Source organism: Syngnathoides biaculeatus, chromosome 17 (assembly GCF_019802595.1).
Source record: "Syngnathoides biaculeatus isolate LvHL_M chromosome 17, ASM1980259v1, whole genome shotgun sequence".
NCBI classification, from domain to species: domain Eukaryota; kingdom Metazoa; phylum Chordata; class Actinopteri; order Syngnathiformes; family Syngnathidae; genus Syngnathoides; species Syngnathoides biaculeatus.
The window spans coordinates 3,720,336-3,732,554 of record NC_084656.1 but is presented as its reverse complement, the minus strand read 5'-3'; the positions used below and the strand labels follow the sequence as shown (position 1 = coordinate 3,732,554).

The window sequence follows — 12,219 nt, the reverse complement described above, 5'->3', positions numbered from 1 at the left end:
TATACTGCACCATTCTTAATGTAATGCTTTAGAACTTCACTTGTGTTTGTTGTATCTGATCTTTATACTATACTATCTGGGTGCATAGGTTTATTAAAATTGAGCACACAGTAAAATACTAAACACCGACCTCAGAAAGCTCACAAGACGAGATGTCCAGGATGTCCTCAGCACCTGCTTCCTTTGCCTGTGGAATAGCAGTTAGTATGTTTTGCATCAATTTCAGATTTGTTTTTAATGTAAAAACAGATTTTATAAACAGACACTTACAAGGAAATTGTCATGTACACTTGGGTTCAGAACTATTTTACAGACAATAAGGTTTTATATTTACATGCTACCACAAATGAAGTCAAAAACATCTCCAGGAATGAATCTCACTGACTGCAGAGGATTTTAATCCAAATATTAAAACGTTTATTTCATTTAAGGCAAATCAATATATGACTAAGACCCCGGAAATCTACAGTACCACTAGAAAGTATTCACACTCCTTCACTTTTTCCACATTGTGCTTTTACAGGCTTATTCTAATGCTGGTTTGATTATCCAGTGGGTACGGACAAGAAACAAAATTGTCCATGATCATCTTGGCTACTTGAAGGTCAGATACCGGTAGGGGCCAAAGATGCTTACTGTAGCGCACAAACAGCGGAGGGTCATGTTGCTCTAGCAGTGTCTCTCCCACTATGAGAAAGATGGTGCTGAGTTTCTGAAGAAAGTAGTCACATGTGACGAGACATGGCTTTCGCACTATGAACCTAAGTCCCAACAGCAGTCCAATGAGTGGAAGCATGCAGGCTCTGCAGTGAAGAAGTTCAAGTACCAGCAGTCCACAAGAAAGGTGATGCTCACCGTTTTTGGGGATATGCAAGGCCCAATCACCATTTCATTCCTTGAGAAAGGAAACACTGTGAACAGTGCCGAATACTATGAACTGCTGAGGCAGGTCAAGAAAGACATTAAGAACAAACGCAGGTGTCATCAGTGAGAAGGAGTCATGTTGCATCATGACAACACAATGCCTCAGACAGCAGCCGAAACGGTGCAGATCATCAACGAGCTAGGCTGGGAGCTATTTCCGGATCCCCCTTATAGCCCAGACCTTGCCTCTTCAGACTTTCACCTGTTTGGTCCCTTGAAAGCATTCATGAGAGGCACGAAGTTTGAAAGTGACGAAGTCAAAAGTCTTATGAGCGACTGGCTGAGACATCAGTCCAAAGATTTTTCCGGTGAGGGAATATGGAAGTTTGTGCAAACATGGGAAAAGTGTGTGACAGTGCTGGGAGACTATGTTGATTTTTTTTTAAAGTAAGTTATCTGTATTAGCAGTCCTTATACCAAAAAAATCACCTTATTGATTGAATGACTCTCGTATTTAACCTGATAGATTGTATTTTTTCACAAAAGTAACAGGCAAACTTATTGCATTTATCAGCTGTTTCGAGCTCTGGAGCTATCTGATTCGGGGACGACACAACTAAAATATAACTGTGTCTAATCTGTTTCCAGTCTTTAATGAAGTTGCATGTAATAACTTTTAAAATCTACCAGATGTCGCCATTCACAAAAAAAAAAACACAGTTTTAGCACAGTGTCAACACAGTTTGGGAAATGTGCCATACATCCAATGAGGTATTGGTATGAGTATTTGGGAGCTGTCATCTTACCCTCTTAGAGGACTAGCCCAGTCCCTACAGCAAAAACACAGTCCCACAGCATGATGCTGCCACCACCATGCTTCACATGGATGGTGTTAACCAGGTGATGAGCAGTGCCTCTTCTTCTCCAGATATGGCACTTGCAATTCAGTCCAAAAAGTTCTATTTCATCAGATCTGATAATTTTGTTTCTGCAGGACTGAGAATCCTTAAGGTGCCTTTATGCAAACTCCAAAATGGTTGCCATGTGCCTTTTACCGAGAAGTGCCTTCCGCCTGGCCACTCGACGATACAAAGGCCTGATATGTAGATTGTGTTAGCAATGGCTGACCTTCTGGATTGTTCTCCTCTAACTGCAAGAGAATTCTGGAGGTCTGCCTTAGTGACCACAGGGTTCTTGTTCACCTCTCTGACGAAGGCCCGGTTCCCCAGTTGCTCAGTTTGGTCCAATGATGCAGAATAAAATCTAGACTGCGCAGAGACCTCTTTGATGTGGTAATTCGGCTTCAACGACCGGTCAGGGCAAAACATTGCTTTGGGTACTATTTCACGTAAAAGTTGACATCCTTTGACATCCTCACAATTGTACATTGTGAAACATAATAACATCCAATTTAATTGAAATACGTTAGGCTTAGCTTTTTTGGTGTCAATATGGTTAATTTTTATTGCGCTGCTGGCTGTCAAAACCGTGCAGGTGGTCGCAAAGAAGTAACTTTTCGCCGGTAAGTGTGTTTCAGTTTAACCTTAATAATTAATTATTATAATTATGAATGTGGAAATATATCACTACAGTGCAGATGTGTTTGAAGTATTAAATCTAGGTGTATAAAAGGCTTCTATCACTGATATATTTCTGTGTCACAGGTGTACGTATATCTTAGCTTCATCTCAATTATTTTGTATCACAGTCACTGATATTTCACTATCACAGGCATATATCACAGCCTGATCACAATTCTTGTGTATCACAGTCACTGATATATATTTCCGCATCAGAGTTTATCACAATTATTATGTATCGCAGGTTGTATACTGTTGAATATAAATTATGTTACAAACATATCTCCATATGTGTATAAATGAGTGGAAGTGTGCACTAAAGGTTACATTTCAAGTTCATAGAGAATAATCTCTATTAAAGGGTATCAACTGAATATGTATTGTTGCGGGTGTTGTGATGGCGGGGTCACTGCAGGTGGGCGTGTGTACTGTGTAGGTGAGACGGACTGTGTATGCATGTTGTGTGCTAAGAGCCAATAAAGTGGATATAGCAGTGAATCGAGGCTCTGTGTTATTACTACTCCCGCCATTGAGCTTTGGAGGTGGTTTGGACGCGAGAAAGGAGTTAACCCCGAGGAGGACAACCTCGGCCCAGGAGAAGACGTCTCCCCTGCATCTCCCGACCACGGTCACGTGACCGGAGCAGGAACAGTTAACAGTGTGTATATGTGTGTGGATTTTATTGATAACATTTCCGAGATTGTTCATCCTCTTGTACAAAAAGTGTCCGAAAAATTCCTTGTCATCTGTGGAATATATCAATTGAAATGCCTGCTACACTAAGACGAGAGGTGGGCGTGGCAGTTGACATGTTTGGCATGGGGAATATTACTCGGGTCTGTACCTCCTATTCCATATGTACTGTATGTGTCAATGTATCCTTTAAACCTTCCTAGGCATGCTGCAAATGTTTAGATTATATTAATGTCTCTTGGGATCCAAAACATCCCAAGTATTTAAATTTATCACATCGTTTTCCATAACAATGTGTGTACGTTTACTATGCTTTTTGCCCTGACTGGAAGTCAGAACCTATTGACAATGTCGGCGTCCATAATGGATGCAGAGTGCGCAGTCTAGTTTTTACTCTACATCATTGGTTTGGTCTGACAGCGAGCGCTAGAATGGGACCTGGTGGTTCCAAAATTCTTCCATTTTGGAATAACTGACACCACGGTGCTTTGTGAGACCTCCAATGCTGCTGAAATTCTTTAGTATCCTTCCCCAGGCTTGAGCCTTCACACATTGTGATCTAGGAGGTCTGCAGACAGTTCCTTAGACTTCATCCCTTGCTGCTATTCACTGTCAATTCAGAGCTTTTAGAGACAGGTGTGTGACATTTAAAATTATGTTTAATCACGTGACTTTACAAGAGGTTGACTGAATTGTAGAAACTCAAGGATGATCACTGTAAATCCAATACACCTTATTTTAAATTTGAGTGTTGTAGCAAATGGTGTGAATACTTATGTAGCTATTATGTATGAATGTATACCTTTTTAAAAAAAATCACACAAATGTCTTAAGATCTTCTATTACTTTGTCATTATGAGATATTTCATGTAGATTTTTTTCCAAAGAAAACTATATTCAAAGCCACATTAGAATTAGTCTAACATAGAAAAATGTGAAACACATGAAGGAGTGCAAAAACTGTCTGGTGTCACTGTTGGTACTTTGCATTATATGGCTGTAAAATCTTAGCTTGAAAAAAATGTATTTGACGTTTATGCTTCCATCACAATATTATTATTTTATTTCAAACCAAATACCCTACCCTTTGTTATATACAAAGGTCAAATTTAAAAAATGTGTCATTTTTTAGGCCTAAATGTAAATGACATTCTGTATTACAAACTGTTTTGATGTAGTGAATGTAAAATAGCTGACACATACTCTAACACAGTGATTTCCAACCTTTTTAGAGCCAAGGCACATATTTTAGAATTGAAAAATCCCACGGCACACCAACAAAAGTAAATGTCACAAAAAATGGATCCATTAATTACTGTATGTACTTCCTGCCATCTAATTGAAGAGGATTTTTTTGTTCTGTCTGTGATTGTGTTTCACTGGCATAAATAGATGAATAAAGATACATTATTTCTTGGAATAAATGGGGTTTTTTTTTAGCAATTACATAAAATTGGATAATTTCCCACAGTATACCTGAAGAGCGCTCATGGCACACTAATGGCACGCTGTTTGGGAATCACTGCTCTAACATACACTAATTTGCCTTTTATTTTACCCGACACAGCTGATATTCAAGTCTCTTCTTGGAATCATCACTGGGTTTCTTCTTTCGGAAAAACAGAGGCATCTTGTCCCCGGTTGTGTTGTTAGCCAGGCCAATTGGGTTTTTACCTCAGTCGTCTTCAACAAGAGCCACTTGAAAGGCTGATGCACCAGTATGGAAAGCACTCAAGGCACTCCCTGTATCATAAAAAAAGGTACTTTAAAACAACAACAAAAAATGAGCTCAGTTGTCATGGCAAGTGATTGATTCTCGTCCTTGAATAGTCTATTTGCTGTAATATAATAAATATGACCATCTTTTCCTAGATTTATCCCTTACGTCATGTTCCTGTAGCAGTAATTTGATAATGGAAGGGTGTGTCTTTAAGTGTCTACTCATAGGGTTCACAAAGAGCATCACCCGTTTGCCATCTGTATAAGAAGTAATCTTTGTGGATAAATTTTATAAACTGGAAAAGATAAATAAATACTTTTCGTGATTATTCTGGAGAGGGGGGAAAAATCAAAGCTTATCCGAGCGACAGACTGATTCAACGTCTTCTAAGGCCAGACCTATTTCATCGGCAATGTGGGTGGGTCGTTTTTTCAAAACAAGCGACGCGAATTCCCGAATGGTCAAACATAAACAATTAATATATAAATTACAACTAATTTAGTTGCTTTTAAAGCAACATGGGGATCATTAGTATGTTTTGTCTCCTTACACAACACACTTACATTTTCCACACACTGTTAAGTCGTGTCATTAGCTAGCTTTAACACGCCTAACTTGGACTATTACGAACACTAAGCCCGGAATGAACGTAAAATTCTGTTTCATACTCACTATGAGTAACTTCCCACTCGTGCTAGGTGGATGTTTCTTTCTTGAATTCAAACTGACCGTTTCCACATCAACAATCAGTTGAACACTTGAGCGAAATGTGATTGTCCACTGACAATTCCTTCACTATTACTCGTTTACTTCCCAAACTTGAATAGACACTTTCTAGACATGAATATCAGTTTTACAACAACCCCTTAATAAATTGTTCTCCGTCCCGTGCGTTCGAACGATGATGCTGTCAAACAAACCAAGATTCTATTTCGTTCTCAGATTTTGTGAGACCACACAATGGAATGGCACGTTGCTGCCCACTATTGGTCAGTATGTTGGAAAACCGACAGCACACGTCGGGTTCTTGTATTCTGAAGACTTGGGTTTTAGATGAAAAGATTAACATGAGACAAAAGTTCAGAATTCCAACTTTCAATTCATGGTATGTACATCTAGATGTGTTGATCAACTCGGGATAGAGTACCTTTAGTTTGAAGCCACCCACTTTCAAGTGAGCAAAAGCATTCGAACAGGAATTTGTTAAATTAACTTAAAGTGAATAAAATTTGCTGTAATATTTGGTGAATTAAACCCTTACTTTTTTGTTTTCAAATGCCTTTAATCATGTAAAGCACATTGAGTTACGTTGTGTATGAAATGCGCTATACAAATAAATTTGCTTTGCTTTTGCTTTGCTTTGCTTACTTGCAAGAAGCACATCAAGTATGCAACCCATTGACTTCAACAGACTGTTACGTTCTTCATTAGAAATGCTTTTCCAAGCCTTTACTGCAGCTTCTTTCAGTTCTTGTTTTTCTGTGAATTTCTGCCTTCAGTTTCCTCTTCAGGAGGTTAAAAAAAGGCGACCAGGGACCATCATAGGGGTATTTGGAGCCACGCTTTGGCTGATCATATTCAAACAGTCCAAATTTTTTACCTGGATTTATCGAGTGAGGTGATCCCCTCTACTCAACATTTTTTAATGCACAGTACATTATATTTCTGTAGTATGAAATATAATTACAACATATCGCTATAAAATGTCTTTCCGTTCACCACAATTTCATATTGCTTGCCCCCATTGTTTTGGAGCAAATAATTGCAAATAATTTGGTGTGATTTTTTTTTTTTTTTACGTATTGTGGTGATTCGGGGATTTTTTTATATGCAATTTACAGATCAAACAAAAAATAAACTCAGCACAACATACAAACTAAAGCAGCAACTATTCAGAAAGAGCATGCAGTTCTCCACCCACCTAACAAATATGCACATAAAAATGCAGTACAAGTAGTGGTAGTGCTTGAAAATAAATTACAAAGGGTTCCACCAAACCTAGCTAGTTCTTTTGAACTGAAGCTGTTGATTGATATTTTGCTGCATTCAATCTCTTGAAATATTTCTACAGTAGGTCATCATTGTAACGGAACTATATTTTTCACAGGGCAAATGGTGGCATTTTGTAGGTGGTATGTTTATGCTTAATTTGTTCCTGAAACTTTTAGCTTTAGCATCTTTTCGCCCTCACAGGCGTATTAATGTCAGGTCCTCAGTGCGACTTCAAGTGGGGGGAAATACAGTTACTTTCTTGGGGGGGGGGCGTTTTTCTTCATTCGAACAGATCGGATTGCACTCCCTGGTGGGCTGGTTGATAGCCCTGAACTACAGTAATTATTTATGAGTCCAAAGACAAACGATGAATAGTTTATCCACTAGAGGTCCCCCTTTACTTATACTTGAAACACTAGCCACGCCTGAACACTTTATGGCCGTTTATTGGATTCCAATCATAACTTCAGAACTGTGAGGCAGGTGTGATAACCACTCACGTAACGATAGGCAGGAATAAACACTTTACAATTAAATAGATTTTATCGGTATACTTATTTGAGTATTACTCTAACCGCAGTAACAAGGTTGTAAGTCACAGGGTTTCAAATTAGTGGTAATGTTAAGACTTTTTGTTCAAGAGCGCACGTTTATTGCTATTCTAAACGGTCAAGACAAGGAGAAGTGCATGTATGTGATGAAGCAAATGTTTTACCAAATAGAAAGTAGACATATCAACAAAATTATACCCAAACCTAAAATGTATTCTTCCTCTTAGATGTAATACGTGAGGTGGTCATCAAGAGCGTATGAAAAGCAATTTAAGATTTATCCATCCATCCATTTTCTGAGCCACTTATCCTCCCAAGGGTTCACAGGAGTGCTGGAGGTTATCCCAGGCTTAAGGTATAGGGGTACACCCGGAACTGGTTGCCAGGGCACATCGAGACAAATAGCCGCAGTCACAATCACACCCAGGGGAAATTTAGAGTGTCCAATTAATGTTGCATGTTTTTGTGATGTAGGAGGAAAACGGAGTGCCCGGAGGAAACCCACACAGGCACGGGGAGATCATGCAAACTCCACGAAGAGAGGGCTGAGTTTCAACCCGCGTCCTCAGAACTTTGAGGCCAATGCTTTGCAGCTGCACCACTGTGCTGTCTGGATTGTTTGAATTTTTATGCTGGCGACCAATTCAGGGTTTATTATTAGTTCAACAATTGTTTTGTAACACTTCAGACCAAATTTTGTATATCTTGATCTTGTCTCGGACTCGATTCTCAAATTAGTGGTCTTGTCTTGGTCTCGAACCGGCCAGAGTCAGAATTTTTTGTCAGGACTGGTCAATGACATACAGTGAAGAAAATAAGTATTTGAACACCCTGCTATATTGCAAGTTCTCCCGCTTAGAAATCATTTTTCATTGTAGGTGGATGTCCACTATGAGAGACAGAATCTAAAGAGAAAAATCCAGAAACCACAATGTATGATTTTTTAATGATTTATTTGTGTGATACAGCTGCATATAAATATTAGAACACCTGAGAAAACCAATATTAATATTTGGTAAAATAGCCTTTGTTTGCAATTACAGAGGTCAAACGTTTCCTGTAGTTGTTCACCAGGTTTGGACACACTGCAGGAGGGATTTTGTCCCACTCCTCCACACAGATCTTCTCTAGATCAGATCAGATCCCTCCAAAGATTTTCTGTTAGGGTTAGGGTTTGAGACTGGTTAGGCCACGCCAGAACCTTCATATGCTTCTTACGGAGCCACTTCTTGGTTTTCTTGGCTGTGTGCTTCGGGTCATTGTCATGTTGAAAGACCCAGCCACGACCCATCTTCAATGCTCTGACTGAGGGAAAGAGGTTGTTCCCTCAAATCTCACAATACATGCCCGCGGTGATACTCTCCTTAATGCAGTCATCCTGTCTCATGTGCAAAAAAACACCCCAAAACATGATGCTACCCATCCCCTTGCTTCACAGTAGGGATGGTGCTCTTCTGATTGAACTCATCATTCGTCTTCCTCCAAACTCAGTTAGTAGAATTATGACCAAAAAGTTCCATTTTGGTCTCATCTGACCATAAAACTTTCACTCATGACTCCTCTGTATCATACAAATGGTCATTGGCAAACCTAAGACAGGCCTTGACATGTGCTGGTTTAAGCAAAAGAACCTTCCGTGTCATGAATGATTTCAAACCATGACGTCTTATTGTATTACCAACAGTCACCTTGGAAACGGTGGTCCCAGATCTTTTCAGGTCATTGACCAAGGCCTGTCGTGTAGTCCTGGGCTGATTCCTCACCTTTCTAAGGATCACTGAGACCCCACAAGGGGATATCTTGCATGGGGCTCCACTCCGATTGAGATTGACTATCATATTTAGCTTCTTCCATTTTATAATTATTGCTCCAAGAGTGGACCTTTTTTCACCAAGCTGCTTGGCAATTTCTCCGAACCCCTTTCCAGCCGTGTGGAATTGTACAATTTTGTCTCTGGTGTCTTTGGACAGCTCTTTGGTCTTGGCCATGTTACAAGTTTGAGTCTTACTGATTGTATGGGGTGGACGGGTGTCTTTATGCAGCTAACGACCTCACACAGGTGCATCTGATTCAGGATAAGACATGGAGTGGAGGTGGACTTTTAAAGGTGGATTAATAGGTCTTTGTGGGTCAGAATTCTAGCTGGTAGATGTGTTCAAATACTTATTTGTAGCTTTATCATACTAATACATTGTTGAAAAATCATATATTGGGATTTCTGGATTCTTCTTTTTAGATTATCTCTCTCACAGTGGACATGCACCTATGATGAAAACTTCAGACCCCTCCAGGATTTGTAAGTGGGAGAACTTGCAATATAGCAGGGTGTTCAAATACTTACGTTCTTCACTGTACATTCATTTAGCTACAGTACCTGGTTGTTGGTGTATTCAGTTGTAATTGTGCTTCTTACAATTGCTATTATAAATTGACATTATAAGTTTTCCTTTACCCATGCACAGCTGCTCCTGTATCAAACGTTTTAAAGGTAAAGGCTAATTGCAGACAAAAATCCTTGCAGTGCTTTTAGAGAACAGTGCATGTGTTTACAGCTGCTGTCGTTCTTACACCTCAAGAAACCAACAAACTTCATAAGTGTTTACAGGGACATGGTATTCTGGTTTTGCTCAATCCCCATGAAAAAAAAAGATATTCATGTTAATTTCTCATTAATTGGAGACTTTAAGTTGCCCCTAAATGTGATTGTGAATGAGACTGTTGTCTGTCTGTCTGTGCCCTGCGATTGGCTGATAAACCAGTTCAGGGTGTACCCCGCCCCATGCACGTTGACAGCTAGCATAGGCTCCAGCACACGTGCCTTGCAGTTCCTCCTTCAGAGCTTAGGAGGCGCATTGCACCGTCGCCTTCTCTCTCTCTCTCTCTCTCTCGCTCTCTCTCTCTCTCTCTCTCTCTCTCTCTCTCTCTCTCTCTCTCTCACTGTGACACATCATGAGGAAATCATTTACTCTATGGAAATCATTTACTCTACACTCTCCCACCTACAAAACAAGTGAGAGGACCACTGTGAAACAAAGTCTTAAAATTGGAATGCACTTTTGTTACTTGTAGTAGTACTTGTGATTTAATAACGAGAATTAACAGCAATTTTTTAATTGGTCTTTATTTTTTAAAAAAATCTCCAAACAGCAAAGACTAAGGCGGTTTTGCTTTTTTTTTTGAGGATTTCTCCTTTGAAAAAATAAATCCTTTCACAAGGCATAGATGAACGTTGAGAGGAAATGGAAATGACAGCCAGTTTTTGAATAAATTTGGAAAATAATTTCTTTACTCTCTCTAGTACTGCAGTGAGTCCTCCTGTCTATGTTTAATTCTAACATGTATTTCTGTACTTTGATTATTATTGCATTTACTGTCAGCTAGTGATGTAGATGAAGGAGTTTTACTTTTCTGAAAGGATCTGTCCAGGCAATGCCACAGTTTGTTTCCTCCCAAACAAGAAAATGTTCTTGTTTTTCTATCCATCTATTTTCTTTGCCGCTTATCCTCGTGAGGAGTGCTGGAGCCTATCTTAGCTGTCAATGGGCAGGAGGCAGGGTACACCCTGAACTGGTTGCCAGCCAATCGCAGGGAACATGGACACTGACAAAAGTCGCACTCACAATCACACCTAGGGACAATTTAGACTGTCCAATTAATGTTGCATGTTTTTGGAATGTGGGAGGAAATTCCGGAGTACCTGGAGAAAACCCATGCAGGCATGGGGAGAAAATGCAAACTCCACACAGGGAGGGCCAGGATCAAACCCAGGACCTCAGAACTGTGTGGCCAACGCTTTACCAGCTGATCCACCGTTCCACCCGTTCTTTTTATTGTTGGTTCCATCTTTTGAACACTTGCAAATCACTAACCTAACCAAATTAAACAAGTTGTGCGGGTGGACTCCAATGCCTTTTGCTGTGCCTTATATTTTAAATGACATGCAGTTTGCACCCCATTTTCTGAATCCATCACGTGGTAGGGTGGGTGCTTCAGGAGGGTTCGAACGTCATCACTGACATCATCAAAGCACAATCTGAACTACACTTTTCCTGGATTTCGCTGATTACTTAGCACAAACTTCCAAGTCTTGACACAGACCGTAACATCACTACTGAAAGTTGTGTTGTGTGTATTGTGTAAGTTGTGTTCTTGTCTTCAGTGCTCCTTCTATGCTGTCTGTTCCAGCCATCAACGCACAAACTTTTTCCTTGTCGTGATGAACACCTTAGAAATACCGAACCTCAACTGGATTATAATAAACCATTCTTCATTACATTCTCCGCCTGCTTCTGGGTCCAGTCAACATTGATGTGATTGTATCAAGACAAATGTAATCTAATGAATTAAACTGATTTTGAACACTGAATTGATTTTGCAGTGGGCCTACTGATGGTTTATTTGACAGATGCACCGATTGCATCAATCCATCCATCCATTTTCTGAGCCACTTATCCTCACAAGGGTCGTGGGAGTGTTGGCGCTTATCCCAGCTGTCAATGGGCAGAAGGCAGGGCACACTCTCAACTGGTTGCCAGCCAATCGCAGGGCACATGGAGACAAACAGCCGCACTCCCAATCACTACAATTGGAGTGTCCAATTAATGTTGCATATTTTGGGGAAGTGGGAGGAAACGAGTGCCTGGAGAAAACCCACACGGGCACAGGGAAAACATGCAAACTCCACACAGGGAGGGCTGGGATTGAATCCGGGTCCTCAAAACTGTAAGGCCAACACTTTCCACGTGTAGCACAGTGCTTAATTTTTTTCCTCGCCAAAATCACCATTAATAAAACATTGTGATGTCGTAAAGGAAAATAC

At 40.1% G+C, this 12,219-nt stretch overlaps 1 protein-coding gene across 2 annotated transcripts in view; it reads right to left on the bottom strand.

Annotated features, from left to right (window-relative positions):
* lrsam1 (leucine rich repeat and sterile alpha motif containing 1) overlaps window positions 1-5,829 on the bottom strand; it is a 40,912-nt gene extending 35,083 nt beyond the window's left edge. Inside the window, exons 1-3 of one of the 2 annotated variants that reach the window (XM_061801630.1) lie at window positions 5,530-5,829; window positions 4,696-4,880; window positions 131-187 (exon numbers count right to left, since the gene is read on the bottom strand). In XM_061801630.1, the coding sequence (XP_061657614.1) occupies window positions 131-187; window positions 4,696-4,767 (129 nt within the window). In that variant the 5' untranslated portion in view covers window positions 4,768-4,880; window positions 5,530-5,829. The remainder of the gene's footprint in view (window positions 1-130; window positions 188-4,695; window positions 4,881-5,529) is intronic. The other variant, XM_061801629.1, reaches the window with a different exon arrangement.
* Window positions 5,830-12,219: the final 6,390 nt, after the last annotated feature.